Here is an 18,094-nt window from a genome sequence, read left to right as displayed (position 1 = left end):
TAAACTAATCTGTTCTAAAGTATTTGATAAGGACATCCACTAGTCACTGCAGTAGACAACCTCCCTTTCTCTTTTGACTAGCAGACACTAACCAATACATTTCCATTTTTTTTTTATTAATTTTCTATGCCTTTTTCATGACCATACAAATGTTAAAACATCAGTACAGACATGGACAATAAAACCAAAACTCAAACTATAATTTAAAATTGATTATAGTAGGCCCAAAATAAATAATAAAAAATAGTAAAATGTGTCAGATCCTGAGAGCTCCATTGTGTAAGCCTAAATTACTAAATTAACTGGAGCTGATGTAAGTCAGCTTGAAATTGATTTTCTCCATCGATTAACAAAAACAAAGATTTGTAGACAAATTTTCATGACTTTTCCAAAAGTACGAACGCTGTAGACAACTACACAATTCTACAACAAGCCTGCAGTACAGTGCTCCAAAAAGAGCATTTCCACAGAGACAAAAAAAAAGGTCATATTGTCTAACTTACAGCCAATCTTTGGACATGTTGCACTGTGAAGCTCTGAGGATGGTGTAGATCAGTATATTTGTTGACTGCACAGGGAAGATATTTTAATGGAATATTATAACTTTCCCATCACACTTAGTTCATGTGTAAATACCCTCTATAAGAGACAGGGTGTACAGTAAGCTCCTGTACAATAATAAAGCTCTTTCACACTGCACCACATTTTTATGGACAAACCAAAATATACACGTTTTAAAAAGCTGATGGACTTCGATGCTGCATTTTTTTTTAATTGGAGCCTGTTCTGTGGACCAAAACAAAGCCTGAAGCCACAGCAGCTGAGATAAACCTGTGGAGTTTAAAGAATCTCTATTCTAGGAGCAGAGCTGAACGACTAGGGAATGGCGCACACAACATGCCCCTTTTTCTGTTCATTCTAATAAAGTTTGTCTAGGTGCATCCTAAAAACCCTGGCAAAACTATGTTATCACCACTTTAGGATAATGTTCTTTCAATTGTAGACTAATCAAACAAATCAATACTGTCTTTCTTCCAAATTCCAACCTTCTTGCATTAATAAATAAAGAGAGAAATATAATTGTTGTATTTAGTTACAATTGTGGTTTTAGATCAAGTAGAAGAAAAAAAATAAGTTGCAGTTCTACAACAAACTCACCTGCATCAGATTAAATGTACTAATTAGTCTTCAGTTTAAAAAGAAAGTGCTTACACCTTGGACAGAAGTTGCACAAGCAGATGACTCATGAATCATGACTTCAACATGAGAGTCTGTTGAACAAAGGAGATTTTAAAACTTCAAAAAGGGAAATCAGACTGTGGTGTTTTTTCAGCTGAATTTAAAATATGGACCAAGTACAAACAAAATGGGAAGGTTTAAAAGGTAAGCATACAGGTAGACCAAGGAAGACATCAAAGTGTCAAGATAGAAAAATTAAAACAATAGATTATGAAAACCAATGCACAACAAAACAAAACAAGTGGGTGGAAACTGTAAGAAATTGCCTAAATGAAACAGGATTTACATACAGAAAAGCTGCATTGGGTATCTGCAGTCTGCACGGTGATGATGCTGGAACTTTTGTTTGGTGGCAGTAATGACGACTGCTTGAAGAAAACGTGAAGTAAATTACTTGAAGGAAATGTTCACAATCATTGATGATATTGGCCTACATGTCAGGGAAAGGCACAGAGGAGATGACAGCCATTTAAGCTTCAATAAATGCCATAAAAGTCTACAAGTTTGGACACTTCTTATTCCATCAGCTGAAAAAATGTTTGTTAATGACTTAATTTTTCAAGAGGACGATGAATCTTGCCATAGGGCAAAGGACATTAAAAACTTTCCTTTAGGAAAAACGTAAAATGGCCTGCAAATAGTCTTGAACTCAATCCAGTTGAAAATCTGTTGAAAATTGAAGAAAATGGCTAATAGTGAGGCTCCAAACAGCAAAGCTGATCTGGCAACAGCAATAGGAGACAGTTGGAGCCAGACTGATGAAGAATACTGTTTGCCATTAGTTAAGTCCACGCCTCAGAGAATTCAAGCTGTTATAAAACAGAGGTGATGAAGCAAAGCACTACTGGTGCAGTGTTTTTCCCCTCATGATTTAATAATATTTCTCAGAACTGAGTAATTTCATACTTTTTCCTCTACTTGATCCAACAACACAATTGTGACTGCAACCATTGGGGTGCTGTGTGAAATTGTAATGCCAACATTTTGAAGAAAGATGGTTTTGTGTAATCTGAGGTTATTTTTTTTCTACAAAATTAAACAATTTAAATTACTTCCTCCATGAATGGTGATTCCAAACATTGTTGCCATGGGTTAGAGTCTGTTCATATTACACAAAGAACCACATGCTATAGCTTCTCTCTAGTAATGAGCACTTCTGTGGAGGAGAGAAAATAAAGAGCAGATAAAAGGAGCAGCAAGTAGAGAGATGAACTGAAGAGCTAAAGTCAAAGGCTAAAGTGAAGGCAAAAAGTCTACACAAAAAATCATATCTGTTTCTAAGTCTGGGTGTATTGGCACACTGCAAATGCTTTTATTTTCATCCTTAAAAGCCTAGAGCCTGTGTTTACCTGTTTTTTTTTTTTTGTTTTGTTTTTTTAATACAATTTGATGCATTTGTTGTCTATCAGCATTTAACAATGCCAAACAAAAAAATGTATAAAATATGTATAAAAAGTAATCTCGTGATTTTTTTTTTTGTTTTGTTTTAATAACTAGTCTACTAGTAAAACTCAGTCATGCAACCTCTGACACACGCACAAGCACATAAAAGTAAGTATAGGATGACTTGCGGAGACCAGGGGACCCTCATAACTCATTTGACCAGAAGTGTAAAATTGCTGTTTGCACAGTGATCCATTGAATTTCTCCAGGGCCGGGCCCTTAAACTGTCATCGGTCATAATTACCTCACAGACAGCTCCCTCATTTGACTGGGCATGAACACTTTGACCAGACGCCTTCATTCAAAGCCAGGCACTTGCTTTCTGCTCAGCAAGGTGAGAGGTTGCGTGAGGAGAGCACAAACAGGTCCACCCAAAGAAATTCCTCACACTACAGGTTTCGCACATGACGAAACAAGGACAATGCAGAGAGCCCCTCACCAACACAAGCGGCGCATTTGAATACTCAGCATGAGGTTCCTGGCACCGATAGGACTGCGGCGAATTAGCAGTCCTCATCAGGCACCGGATAAGTCATGTTTTATACATGGAAAATTATTTCTGGGCTTGGAAAATGGGTCAATTATTAGCTCATGCATGAGCAGCCAACTCTCATCAGCATCAGGAAGAGCTTGTAAACTATTTGGATGAGTCCTAAAGACAGGATCTGGTTTCGAGCTGAGAAAAGGTGCACTGACACATGATAATGAAGCCTTTGTGTGGATGTTTGTTTGCCTCGGCCTAATGATTTGTCCTGTACCCTCTCGTGGGACATGTCCATCCCGGTTTCCTCAGTCTACTGCTGAGCCTGATCCCATAACCTCCTTTATCTTGCACTAAAAATATGCAGAGCGGCTATTATCACACGGTAATCCGTTGTTCTCCCTTTAGCAGATAACTTAATTTAGTGTAGCACAGGCGTGGGCATGAGAAGACACAGTCACAGTTATGGGGTTTATTGTGTTTCTGCAGTGAGTAGTAACTAGGTTCTGTTCTCTGTTAAACATAAGATCTGTATGTAGCCTATAAATTGGCAAACAACCTTTAAAAGTTCGTCACTCACTAAAATGCAAATTTTTTGACCCTAAAATGGGTCTTATATAGTGCTCATGGGAAAAAAAAAATGATCGCACCTTTACACTGGTGTGCCAAAAATCATGGGACAGTAACTAGTATATCTAGTAGAACAGCAAGCTTGGAGTGTGGGGCTGTGTGCACTAAATGTAAATGTGATTTCCGCCAAATTAGCTTGGCTGCTCACACGGACAATTCTAACCAGCAACGCCGATTTCGATCATCACCCACTGTGCTGTGGGTCCTGTTAGTAGATAATTCTATTTAGTTACATTATATTCGGACATCATATTCACAGTTATGTTTGCAGTAAATGCTATACAGATACTGTGCTGAAATGTTTAGTGTTTATCTCAGTTCTTCTTGCTGTTATTGCTGGTTTATTGTATTAGTACACTGGATCACAAATTTTTTTTAGTCCAATAATATTAATCATTAATTAATAATAATTTAATCTGATTATATAATTAAATATTTAGGTAAATGCTTAAAAAAATAAATTTACAAAATTACATGAACTTCAAGTAATAGCATTTGCATTGTTTTCCCTGTAATTACAAAAGAATAATATAACTTAGAAATATAATGAGCCAGATATTTAGAATGTAAAAAATTGTGTGATATCCAATATACTGACATGCCAAAAGTCATAGGATAGTAGTATGTAAATGACACATAAGGCGTCTCCTCAGGGGGCAGCTTGGGAACACCCACACATGTATAAGTATGTATCTTGGGAGTGAGTAAATAATGATTGATAATGTCCCCCAAATAAAAAGGTTTATTTGGTGCCTGTTTAACAATCATATTTAGTGTAACCAAAAAAACTTAACTCCTTGCAGTTTATGGTTTAGCAAACACTTAGAATGAAATATGAAAATTAATCTGTTTGGCCAACAACATAATAGAAGTCTTCCTTGGTATCTGGCACCCAGACTTTACAATCAAAACCTGTAAGTCCTGTAATTTGGAAGGTCGTGTCACCATGGATTGCATCAGTGAGCCTTGGGTGCACATGACCTTGTCATTGGTTCACCGGATGTCCTTTATAGGAGCACTTGGTTGCAATGGTTAGATATGTTCTACCACTGAATTCCAGAAACACCCAACAAGACCTGTACTGTTTTGGAGATGCTCCGACCCATCTATCTGGCCATTACAATTGACCTTACGAATGTGATTTTAAATGTCAAAGACTACATTTATAAAGAGTAAATGGTTTACAATTAGTTTATTACTGGTTACTAATTAGGTTGTAAATGCCTTAAAAATCATTAATAATCAGTTATAACACATACGTAGAAAGGGCAACAATATAGATGGCAGTGGGTTCACTATTTGACAAACAAAAGGGCACTGTTGCCCTTTCTACATGTGTTATAACTGATTATTAATGATTTTTAAGGCATTTACAACCTAATCAGTAACCATTAATAAACTCATTGTAAACCATTTATAAACCCTTTATAAAGGTAGTCTTATTTTAAAGTGGTACAGAATATCTAAAGAAAATGGATGATTTGCGGAATAACGACCAAGTTAAGCAAGAATAATTATATCTCTATTTTGCACAAATCTAATACAGATTTTCTTCATTTTAAAAGCAGCAGTATATGTATGTTCCAAGCAATTACTGTTTATCATTGTATATAGGATACATAACAGTGGTTAATATCCTCAAAATCTCCTCTCAAATCTACTAAAGATGCCAATGATTTGACTTAAAATACACACCAATAAGTTAAATGAATTAATATTTAACTCAAATATTTTGATAGAAAAGGGTTTTAAATGAGCAGCTTGGCTTCAGCCTGGGTTCATACAGTCAAACATACAGGAAAAGCTGTAATATTTAAATGTTAACATGTTATTAGTCTGCCAGAACTGATACAATTACAGAGTGCTTTTTTGACCTCAGCAATAACAGACTCCTCAGGGTTAAGACTCTGGACTGTATATGAACCCTGTGAGAATGCCACCAATTGCCCCTTGTTCTCCTGCAGGTTCAGGCCACTCTGAAGAGGCAGTGGATGCAGTATAAGGTGCAGTGGGGCCAGCGGCGGCGTGAGCACTGCTCCATGCGTTCCACCTCCTACACCACCACCTCCATCACAGAGGTTCCTGCCTTCATGTTTCACCACGACTGCAACAGCGAACACTTAAACGGCAGACATGCAGACGACTCTGAGCTTGTAGCCCTCAAGGCAAGGGAGACCTATGCCTGAGGCAGCGAACATCAGAGAAACGTTGGTGAATGCTATAAGAGAGGAGAGACGGAGCCAGTGGAAGGTGGCAGTGGAGAATCCATTATTAGGTGATCACACGGTTGATGACGTCCCACTGGATCTCCAGTCTCTGATAAGGCGCGTAGGTCGACAGCATGGCACCCGGTTCCTGCGTGCTGGCAGCGGTATCTCTGCTGAGACGAGTCTCGAGGTATATCACTGTTTATTTTCTCTACAGTTCTGCTGCTGCATAACAAAGACAAATGGACTGAGGCGGCATTCCTGAAGAATGTGACACATTTTAGCTGCTAATCCCGGGACCCGGTTAGATCTCTTCAGGCCCGCAGTCACAGGCAGAAGTGTTGCTTCACTGAAACCAAAGGGTGTGCCGTTTTGTTGGACGAAGCTTGTTGGACGAAGGAAAGGCTCTTAAAGTTCTGGGATTTCAGTCACGGAGATGAGCCTCCAGAGGACTCAGCAAGTGTCCGCGGATGAAAAGAAGCCGTGAATAAAAGTTCCTCTGTGCCTAAGTTCTGGAAATCCTGTACATATGCTCATCAGGTTCACTTTAAACGTGTCAAAGTATGTCACAGAGATTATTTTTCTGATGGTTGTCCCGCGAACCTAAATCACTTTTTTTTCGTCCGTGTTTGTGAGACTTGTGACTTTCCTGTTTGTGCAGCTGTGCTTTTCACTGTCTGTGTCACAAGAGGAGCGTGCAATGTTTTAAAAAAAATAACCCTGAAAGACATTTTTAGGAGTGCTTTAAAGATAATTTATATGCTCAGAGCTCAAGTGCATTAAACATGCAAGCATTTAAAAAAAAAACAAAAAAAACAGATGAAAGGCAAAGTGGAGTCGTGGCAAATAGCCCTTTGAGTTTCATGCTAAAGAATTCCGTCTGTTTGATCAAGGCCAACACAGTCCAAATGCATCTTCTTCAGTGTTGAAAGTAAAGTGTTGTATATTTTGTCAGAAATGTATGACAAGAGTACGACATTTGTATGTTTTTCGCAATCTGTTTTTTTCTACTTTAACAGCAGCACTTCATTTTCCCTCAGGTCTCAGCCTGCAGTTTGGTAAATTATCCGAGATTCAGTTCTGTGATCTTTCTTCTAGTTGGAATCCAACTTGTATGATATAGGTGATGTGCACTTTGTGGTATGAAGATTATTTTTGTCAAAATGTTGCATATTCCCATTTTTTGTTTCGTTCTTTGAAAACAACCTCAAGCTCACTGAATGTAAAGTGAATAAAGTTACAGAAACAATATACTTTTAAATTCTAAATTATATGAAGTGAATATACTTTTAAATTATACATATTTTACAAATAAGAAGAAAACAGATATAAATCTGTGCTATACAAAGATTATGTAAGTTTTCTTACAAATGCTATGTAAATTCTTGAACATGTAAGGAAGAACAAGATATCTATTTTATAGCTTGAGGAAGAAATACAGATATATCTATCTAATGGTATACTGGCCATATTGTCTTTTTTCACTGTTTTCATTTTTGTGATTTCGTGGACTTTGGAACTGCACTTTTTTATTTAAAAGTGAAGCTGAGCTTGTGTATGTGTGTGTAGTGTGTTGTGATTATGAGGGGAGTTTGAGGTGAAATCTTGACAGGTCAAATTTCATTGTGAGTTCATCAGTGTACTTTTTAAAAGGTTTTAACGTGATGTTGATTTAAAATGGTGTACATACTGCGTCAGTCGGTCATGAAGCTCACCAGAGGTGCATCTATAAAATATATATGTGAGAATTTTGAGTTGTTGTTTGAGGTCAACTCACGGCTGCTGCTTTTGGAGTTTCTGTTACCTGTATGGGTCTGCTATCTGAGGACTGTACTACTCTTCATGTGTCTTTATTTTTACTCTTACTTTACTGTATCCCCCTGTTTTAAGCCGCAGTTTCCCTCAGAAAGTTATTCTGGATCGTGCTAACAGTACATACTGTAATTTAATCATAGCATAAAATTAAAGCCACAATCAGGTTTTTTTTTTTTTGCAGTGAGGTGAAACATCTGAGAACACTTAAAAATAAAAGTGCATTTTTATTTATACTTGAAGTAAACAAAAATGATTAAGCAATATATATATATATATATATATATATATATATATGTTTAAACATTATTTATTGCTAATATTTCACTTGCATTTTAATTTGTATGGAAGCTATATGTTAAGGTAAAGTAATGGCAAAATGGTATAATAAAATATTTTTATCACAATAATTTGAGAGAGACAGAATACAAGGAACAATATGACATGTTTGGTTCCTTTGTCTCTTTTTAATATTCCTTTTAATTCATCTGATTATTCAGTTGACAGTATTAACCAATACAAAATTAAGATCTGGCTCCTCAGGGCTGGGGACAAAAATATAGATATTTTTTTTATAGAATTTAAGTCAAATATAATTTAAGTTTAACTACAAACAATCTTAAGTGTTTTACTCTCAGAGTTTGTAAAGTTTCACCACCACTTACTTACCAGTTGGTTCTTCATGATGGCACCCTGAAGACATTTTAAATATCAAACCAGTAAAATACATATTTTTAACTTCAGTAAAATTAAAATTCATGCTTTTATTCCCTGTGCTTCAGTGTTTACAAAAATCCTGATTGTGGCTTTAATGCATGGCACAGCTAGCTCTGGCCAAGTCCAGATTGCTCTAGGTCTGTATGTAACCGCCTTAAAGACGCCAGCATGTTGCAGCTGTGTGCTGTGCAACCAACATTCCATGTTTGCACAAACCTAATTTTGCCATTTTTGCCCAGCTCTCTTAAACTGGTTACTTCAGGTTTCAGGTTCATTTAGGCAGGAAATGCCTGCTGCTGATATATCTTCATTATAGACGAGGGCACCTACAGCAGACTACAGTATTATAACATCAGTATTAGATTTGATTTTTCTTGATCTTTTCTTTGGTGTTTCCTTTTTTTTTTGTAAATTGGTAACTGGTGGTTATCTATCAAAATCAATTTACTGACTCAACATTACCATTCCATGAAAATGTAAAATGTATGTTTTGAACTCAATTTGTACCTCAATGTTTACACCATATTCCAGTGTTGATTGACCCATCATGTAGACAGTATATAGTATTTTGCTTCAGTACATGCTGAATGTTATATATGCATCAACATAAACCGATCGAGCAAAACAATATGACCACTTCCTTGCTTTTGCACACATTGTCCGTTTAATCATATAGAAGCACTATGAGTTCAGTTCCATAATTACAGACTGCAGTCCTTTTGTTGCTCTGTAAACTTTAATATCCTAATAATCCTTAATAATCACCCTATTTAATGGTCAAGACCTCACAGAAGCAGGTATTAATTGAGTGGTGGGTCATTCCTAGCACAGTAGCGACACAGATAAAGACCCATCATCCTGATAAACTGTGTTAAACTACAGACAGAAGCTTTTGAGACTTCAGTGGTGTGTTAGTGTGTTGTGTAGAGCTGCAACGATTAGTCTATATAATCGACAATTTTGATTATTTAAATTTGATGACTACAAATTTCATTGTTGACTGATTGTTAATTTCTAACAGTACACAAGTCCCACAAGTGCTGGGGACAGAAAAGCAATGGGAGATGTGTAAATCTCTCACTCATACAGTTTACACTCAACTTAGTCTGTGTCTCTAAAAGTGCCCAAACACAACAGATTACATATTAACTTACTAAATATCAGTACATTCCACATTTAAACAACAGCTAGACATTTAAATCCCTTTTAAATCTCATGATCAGCGGTTTCTATCATTTTTAGAGATGAACATTTCATAAAAAAATTGTTGATTAATCGAATAAATAATTATTAGATTAGTCAACTACCAAAATAATCATTAGTTGCAGCCCTAGTGTTGTAGCTGGTGTAAATGGATCAGACACTGGAGTGTCCACTAACCGTTCACTGTTTTAAACATTGATGTTGTTCTAGCTGTTCTAGACTGTAAAGTAAGAGCCGGCAGATTATCTGTCTCTGCACAGTTTGTGTTGGTCAACCTCTAGTGCTTCAGTGATCAGTCATCACAGGAAGCTGCTCAGAAGACATTGTTGGTGGACTGTTCTTAGTCCAGCAGTGATACTGAGGTGTTTAAAAACTCCAGCAGCACTGCTGTGTCTAATCCACTTGTACCAGCACAACACACACTAACACCTCATACACCACCACCATGCCAATCAGTGTCACTGCAGTGCTGAGACTGATCCACCACCCAAATAATATATGTGGTGGTGGTGCTGTGAAAGCAGGATAACACCATATTCAGAGAAACTGTCATTTTAAAACTACATGATCAATGGGTGTAGAAACAAGGAGTCATAATGTTATGCTTGGTCTATGTATATTATGTGTTTTGTCTCTCATAGCTTGTTATTGTGCAGTGTTTTAAAAAGTGGGCAGCAGATGCTGCTTATTGTGACACTTTGTTGCTAATTTAAAGACCCAACATCGTGACTAATCGTGTTCAGCTAAATGAACGTTCATGACTGAGATGTGGTCTGATCCGTCCCATGGCCGTTAAACTACAGACAGCAGCTTGTGATATTTCGGGTAGAGATGTCACTTCCACTAAGCATCTCGGTGCACAGGTGCTGAACTGACAAATGCCCTCTGTTCTCTGCTATCTCCCCTCAGCTTCTGTCGCTTTTTTAGATACTGCACGCCATCTGTTTACAGCCCAGTTCATAAAAACAACCCTAAATTTATACGACTCTGGATAAACAGATACTTGTGTTTGATGTTCATCAGTTAGTAGCTGTACTCAAGCTTTAAATAATTACGCTCTTCTTCTTCACGATGGCCTCGGAAAAGTGAAGGACACGGAGTGTAAGAAGGCTTTGAATGTAGCTCTACTGCATCAAACGTTTCATCAATGTAGAAAATAGGATTAGAATCACTGAAGGACAGAGTGCAGAGAGTACGCTGCTCAGAATACTGAGTAACTGTTTAAGCCAGTGTATATAAGAAATCAAATCATGGTGATATGGTCCCCTTAAACTCAATTTAAAAATGCCATTTTTTTTTTTTTTTACATTTTGAAAATGTATTTTTGTCAACTTCTTTACAAGGTTATTCTGAAAATGGCCACTATTTTATGAACAACATTGTTTATTACCTTGTTTCATCTGAGCAGATTCATTAATTTAATGTGATTAATAATGACACTTCCATGTATCCCTATTGAGGCCTGGATAAACTAAAGTTAGTAATTGCTGTTCAATCAGATTACCTTAATGCTCATTCTCAGCCAAAACAGGTCTAATGTGATTTTTGTTTCTCCCACGTTTAGGTAATATATGGTGTTAATTTTAGTGACAAGTTTACATAAAAGTGTACATTCTAAACTGATTGTCTTATTGCTGCACATTCAGCTCCCATTGTCTTTGTCCTCCTCTTGGTTCTAAACAGCTGATTTAGAACAAATGAGAGAAATGTTTTAGTAGTTATAGTTTATTTTTCTAACCAAACTGAATTCAAGAGCAAAGATAGGGTGGGAGAAACTCTCACCACATGAACATAATGGGATAGAATAGCTTTGCCGTTGCACATGTTTTGCTGGTGAGAAAAAAAACAGTAGAAAATATACAAATATTTAATGGAAAAGTCATCCTTTTTCTAAACAAATGCTGTCCTGTGTTCTGTTTGTTACTGCTGCATCAAAGTTTACAACAAAGCTATAAGTTTAAAGAAGCTGTTTTCTCTTACTCAAACTCTCTGTTCCGCCTTAAAAGCTCATTTTTCTTTGTTCGTTTACCAAAATGAAATCACAAATTAACACTGTCTAGGGTAGTTTTAAAAAACATAAATTAAGTTTCCTTAAATTAAAGTTTTCCGGTTTAAAATCAGAACCAGTTCAGAACCAGAACTAGAAAAAAAAAACAATGACCTGTCAATTATTACTGCCTGGATTTGACTGGGCCTTTCCTATTTTTAATTATAAAAAAGAAACAATAAATTATATTCAGTATGCTCTATAAAAATATTCAGACACTTTTCTCAACAGTCAGAGTTAAGAGTGTCTTTTTTTATACGATAATAAACAGTTTTTGCAGTTTCCTGTAGCGTACCGGCAGCTGATCTATTTGTGAGTTCAGACCATGCTATCAGCACATGACTATAATGGGAGGAGACTGAACTCTGAGAACTTTGGGCTGGAATTTAAGTGTCCTCTGCTATGTGGTAGAAGACCAGACCCACCTCTGATAAGTGGAGCTAGGAATGAGTGATATGGCAGAGTTAGAGGGAGGTTAAGGGGTAGTAAGCGATTGCAAACACTTTATAGGATGTGAGATTGGGAAGGAAGAGGAGCTTTACACATGTTTCTCCTCCCAGATGTTTCTCATTTCTTATATTCTCATAATGTTGGTATACATGATTGTAATATCTGGTAATATCTTAATTTAGTGTATCCAGGCCTGAAGACACCAAAACTTCTAAAATTGTCTTTTTGATTATAATTATGACTGAATTCTGCTCATGTTTTTGCTAATAATAAAAACAATAGGACAACTATAAAACATTTATAGTTTGGCAACTAAATCATATTATTAAGCATAAATAAATACTGATTGACAATCAATTTACAGCCAACCCCTGTGTAATAAGCAGGCATGACTCAAAGAATAAAAATACTGTTTCCTTGTTTGTTTTTGAATAATAAAGAATTTTCTATTTTTTACCCCAATTCAATGACAAATGTATGTTTCTGTATGTCAAGATAGAGGTTTTGTGTGTATTAGGTGTTACACTGTGAAGATGTTTCGAGCTTTGTTTGAAAAGTGTTTTTCTTATTTCATTTTCCCTATTCATTTTTTTATTATTTTGCAGAGATTACATTCTGCTGTTCCTTTTTTTTTGCCCGTGGTCTGTTAAGCTATTCCAAACAGAAATATATGAATGAAAATGCTTTTGGTGAGACGTGTCTTCTTTGGACTTGGACATTTTGTTGTGCGTGTTTAAGAAAGATGAAATATGTAAGACAATAATTCTAATTACAATCAAACCTAAAGAACGTGCCAAAATGTTAACTGCAAACACATTTAAATAATTAAAGTTAAGCTTGATATTCGTTTTAATAGTTTATGAGTTGACAAATGTGCATGTCTGAATAACAACACAACAAAGCATTTACCAATAGAAAACTGCCTGCAGGTTTGTAGAGTTTTCGCCCTCTATGCTCTACACTTCTCCTGCTCAAACAGCAGATGTAGCAACATTTTAAGGTAATAAATTGGGTTTAATAAATCAGGTTACACTCAGCCCTGCTCTTGCATGCCTAATATGTGCATATGACTAAGCATCTCGGGGAATAAATTTTGGGTGTTTTGGAGATGGAAAGGAACATGCCAAACACCACATGGGAGATGGTTGATGACTTTAGTGCTGCTGAAAAAGAAGTTCTGCTACAACTGCACGTTGCAGTGCCCCTCGTCCAGCCCTGGAGTGAACACAAGGGGGAGAAGCTAAAGCTCCACAGACCTGAGGGGAGTGCCAACTTCAAAATGTGCAAAGTGTGTAGGGAAACAAACCAGATCCACAGCCAAGCAGTGAAAAATCTAACATATATTACAGAGCTTTACAAATATACTCTTGAAAATAAAACGTGCTCCAGTGGATTATTTTAGTGATGCCAAAATACACTATGGGGTTCCCTAAAGAACCACATTAGCTTGAAACATTACAATTAAAATACAGTCAAATAACAAACAGAGAATATCTAGCTATACATACTGTAGCTATAAAAGCATCTGTAAATGATGCATAATTTTATCAGTTTTTATCAGTAAATTTAAAATGAAAAGGAAAAGTTTGAAAAATTAAAAAAGCAAAAACTCCCCTTTAGATAAACTTAAACACTGATCTACTGGAAAAGATGCCACTCATATTGACATCGGAAAGGGTTAAGTTATTAACAGTTGCAAAAGATCTATTATGAGAGTCATGTGTATGTAAAATTCAGTAATGTCTATTGACTCAGTCCGCAGGCCTTTTACGTTCATCTCTCTCTCTCTCTCTCTCTCTCTCTAAATGTACATACAGATGCTTTTGTCCAAAATATGAACATTTAGTAATGGAGAACAGAAGGTAAAAAACATTTAAGACTAAAGAGAAATAGTGGGATAGAGGAGGAAAAGAGAGGAAGAAGGAAATGGGGTTAGAAGTAGTTAGTGTGTTAGAGGTGTTAGGAGAGTAAGAGCTCTTTGAAGAGCTCTGTCTTCAGGAATTTATTAAAGATAGTTAGAGATTCTCCTGATCTGGTAGTGGAAGGTAGTTTGTTCCACCAATGGGGAACTCTGTATGAGAACATACTGGATTGCTTTGTGTGAATGTTTGTTTGGTAAAGTGAGGCGACGTTCACTGGAGAAGCACAGCGGCCGGGAGGTAACTTAAGCCTTTAGAAGTGAGTGCAGGTAGGAAGGAGCCAAAATGTATGTGAACAGCTGTCCATAAAGTAAATGGGTCTCAAAGCACAATGTCATTACTGCAGTGGGGTAAAAGTGAGCCCAGGAGCTTAAAATACCAATTCCCAATTAATGCCACTTTAAACTGGTTAATAACCTTATTTAAAAGGTTCACATCTACACATCTCTAGCATATAGTTCTTCTCTTCTGTGATATCACTAAGAACTTTTTGAATCGACCCCATTTTGCACTATTAACAGTTTGTCACTGTTTTTAAATTTTTGTGACATACACAGGCTCAAGTGTACCAACAAACATCTCTGTGTCCCTTGTTTTCTGAATTAACTGTGCAGTGGCCATTGTTTTTTTTTTTTTTGTTTTTTTTTACATATAATTCTAGTGGGATTTACATGCTCAAAACAAAGGTAAGCATTTAGTCGTTCCGCCAGAAGTGAACGAAATGCTAATGCATGCTAATGTAAAACACAAAGGCACTAGACACGGTGAGACAATCAGCACAAACACAGCACTTGATATTACTGTTTATTTTCATGGATCTGCATGTTAGATCAGGTTTATTTATTTATTACTTTTAAAGAAGAAAAGATTATATTTCTAACTAAACATCCTATATTTGAACACAATCACATTTGCATCTTTAACTGCCCTACTGAGAAAAAAACAGCCTGGACAGCTCAAGCTGACCAGCTCAGATCTTGACCAGTTTTTATTTAAGTTTGATGGTTTAGCTGGTCTACAACTGTAATCAATCTGACCAAATTAAACAACAAGTATTATAAAGCTTGACTACTAGCATAAACAATCAAATTAGCTTGGTCATGCTGGTAAATTAGCATGGTCATATCTGTAAACCTTCTTTTGCATTGTACCGTATTTTTCACACTATAGAAGCGCACACTAAATCGTCACTATGTATGAATGTAAAACCACTCCATTAAAGTGCAGCGTTATACAGGAGTTTCAGTTCAGTTCTCAAGCACCGGGGCTGAAGTAGTTTTAGCATTAGCTGATAACAGCATGAACACATTGATTAACCAGAAAAAAACAGGCATGACCAACATCAAATGTAACAGAGACTACAAATGATCAACACCTGATTAACCAGTTCACATGTTTTCATCTAGACGACTAGATTTTTTAACCACACTGACCATTTAAAATGGTTTTCAGCAAAAGATCATCTTGAGAGGTATTTTTACCAGGGGTTTAAACTATTTCTGTTCCTTTACAAGCACAAGTGACCTTAATCTCTCTTTTCCTGGGCCTCAAGTTTCGGACCTATAGTCTTTAAAAAAATAACTTAATATAAAATGCTTTAAATGTAAGCAGGAACATAACCCCAGACCACCAAAACTCTGTTTCAGGCCAAATGTTGCAGAAATCTAAGCTGCAAAGGCAGCTTTAAACAGATGTGCATGCACCCATAGACCCTCATCATCTAATGTGTTCAATGGCACTTCTGCAAGCATTTGTGTTATTAAGGGATTTGCAAGGCAAATCATCAATAAGTGGACTCTCAGAAATCCCTCTCGTATTTCTGTACTGAGCAAAGAGCACCAAAGATGATCTAACATCATAATGTCTCCACTCTGCCCTGTCCAACACGCTCTGTGGGCGTACATTTTTAGACAACTATGCCAATGATCATGACACTGGTTCACTGGAAACAAACAAGGTGCAGGAGTTCAGGTGTCTCTCTCTGTCATCATGACAGCAACATAGTTTACCCTGCTTTTACACTGGCAGAAGACAAGTCCCTTACGTCGGCCCAAGTTCATCCCTTGCAGACTCGAGTTGTCGTGTGTTAGCATGATAGTTAGCAGTGGTGTGCAGTAAGGCCCTTCTAACCCTTCAGAGAAGGGGTGACAATAAATGCATGTAAATAATTATATAATTTTTAATCAGGAAATATATATCATAGCTATTGTAAGTGTAAGAATTTATTTTATAATGAACTAAAAAAAAATAAATAAAATACAGCAACTAATTCAAAGCATTAGTCTGTGTTTTTGAGTTGCTCCAGGACTCTTATCTGACTGACAGCGGTTTTAACCAATGAAAGCTTTTTAAAATGGCTTCTGCCCTCACGTGACTGCATGACCCTTCTCCTGATATTGAGAAGGGTGTAGTAATAAATCTATTAGTAAAGTCGAAGCAAGTCTAACCAATCAGATTCATGATTTTCACTACGGGGTGTGGTGCCATGGCTGTCTAACCCCTTCTCAGCGCTCCGCTAAAGGGGTTACGCGTTGCTTAGTCATAAACGGAGCTCATGCTGGATTAATTCATTAGTTAGCTAACTATCATGAAATTGCGGCTGCAGATGAGACAGAAATTGTGTCATATCATATTAAAAAGCCTTTTTAAAGGCTGTCCTTCAATGTGAAACTAATTCACAATAATAGGCAGCCTGACTGGTGAGTTTTTGTGTGTACCTAATGTTTTGGCTGCCCTGGTGTACTGTGGGCATACAAATGAGTGAAATTTGTTGAACGGTTGTACTTGTAGGCAAATTAAGCATTTATTGTTGGGTCTATTGTATACTTTTGTTTGTAGCTGTATTTGTGGGCTCTTGATTTGTATTAAGTGTCAGTCGGCCGGCGGCGGGATGGGGAGGGGGTTGCAGAAGGGGTACCCACTATATTCACTGCACACCACTGATAGTAAGTCATAATCTAGTTAGCAAGCCACCTATTAAATGACCAATTAGAGACCAACAATATATGCTTGTCCCTGTTTATGCATAAAGCGGACAATAGAAAAAGGAGAAAAAGGAGAAAAAGAGAAAATGCTGCCATGCTCTGATCACTGGTCAATAAAAAAGGTATTACAAATAATTTCCCCATTTATCAGTTTTTGACATTTCAGTTTTTTTTTTTAAATATAGTTTTAAACAATGGTTTAAACACATGTACAGTCCCCAATATTCATTCCTTTGTGTTTTAGCATTCTCCTGTTCTTGTCTGACATTATCTAGAACTAATAAAGTTCCTACATGTGTTCTTGTTCTGCCCAGAAAACTGAGGATGCATTGGTTAATGACTTAGAAATAGCCTGCATTCGTCGTAAATTCAACACAGATACCATGACTAAACAGTTTAGATCCACAATTATAGGTCTTATGGTTTGCATAATATTTTAAATAAACAGTGGAAATGGATGGTAATTTAAAAACTCAAATCTTAGTTTAATTGATACAAACGATTATCTTTCTACTGTTACGTAATGAAGCTTGTATACTCTCCTTTGGTAACCTTAGCTAAGCTGGTTAGCTTTGGATCTGTGTGACAAAGGCAGATTTAATTTTTAGACAGTTACAGTAGTATCATTAAATATAGCGTGTTCTTGGTGTTAATACCTTCCAATCCTCTCTGCTGAGTTCAGCTGTTAGGTAGCATTGAGCCACTGGATGCATTCCATTGTTCCGCGGTCAATAACTAAAGAGTAAAGTGAACTTAGTGCTGGACGATATGGCCAAAATTCCTTAAATTTCGGTCGATATGATATAATTTCGATATCGATATAAATACTTTGAAGGCCTCAGAAAACTGCTAAGAAGCCCTGCAATCCCTGCAGCACTGCGGATTTAAATTATTATATAATTATAATTATATATAACTGTGTATTTGCACTTTTTGTATGGCTGGCATCAGATACCCTCATT

General features: G+C 36.6%; 1 protein-coding gene across 2 annotated transcripts in view; it reads left to right on the top strand.

Moving 5' to 3' along the window:
* Positions 1–6,784, top strand: part of calcr (calcitonin receptor) — a 102,291-nt gene extending 95,507 nt beyond the window's left edge. For both annotated transcript variants that reach the window (XM_007259802.3, XM_007259803.3), the window contains exon 16: positions 5,758–6,784. In XM_007259802.3, the coding sequence (XP_007259864.1) occupies positions 5,758–5,979 (222 nt within the window). In that variant the 3' untranslated portion in view covers positions 5,980–6,784. The remainder of the gene's footprint in view (positions 1–5,757) is intronic.
* Positions 6,785–18,094: the final 11,310 nt, after the last annotated feature.

The sequence above is a fragment of the Astyanax mexicanus genome, chromosome 3, assembly GCF_023375975.1.
Source record: "Astyanax mexicanus isolate ESR-SI-001 chromosome 3, AstMex3_surface, whole genome shotgun sequence".
Taxonomy (NCBI): domain Eukaryota; kingdom Metazoa; phylum Chordata; class Actinopteri; order Characiformes; family Acestrorhamphidae; genus Astyanax; species Astyanax mexicanus.
The sequence above is the reverse complement of the archived record's forward strand: the minus strand, read 5'-3'. Positions and strand labels throughout refer to the sequence as shown.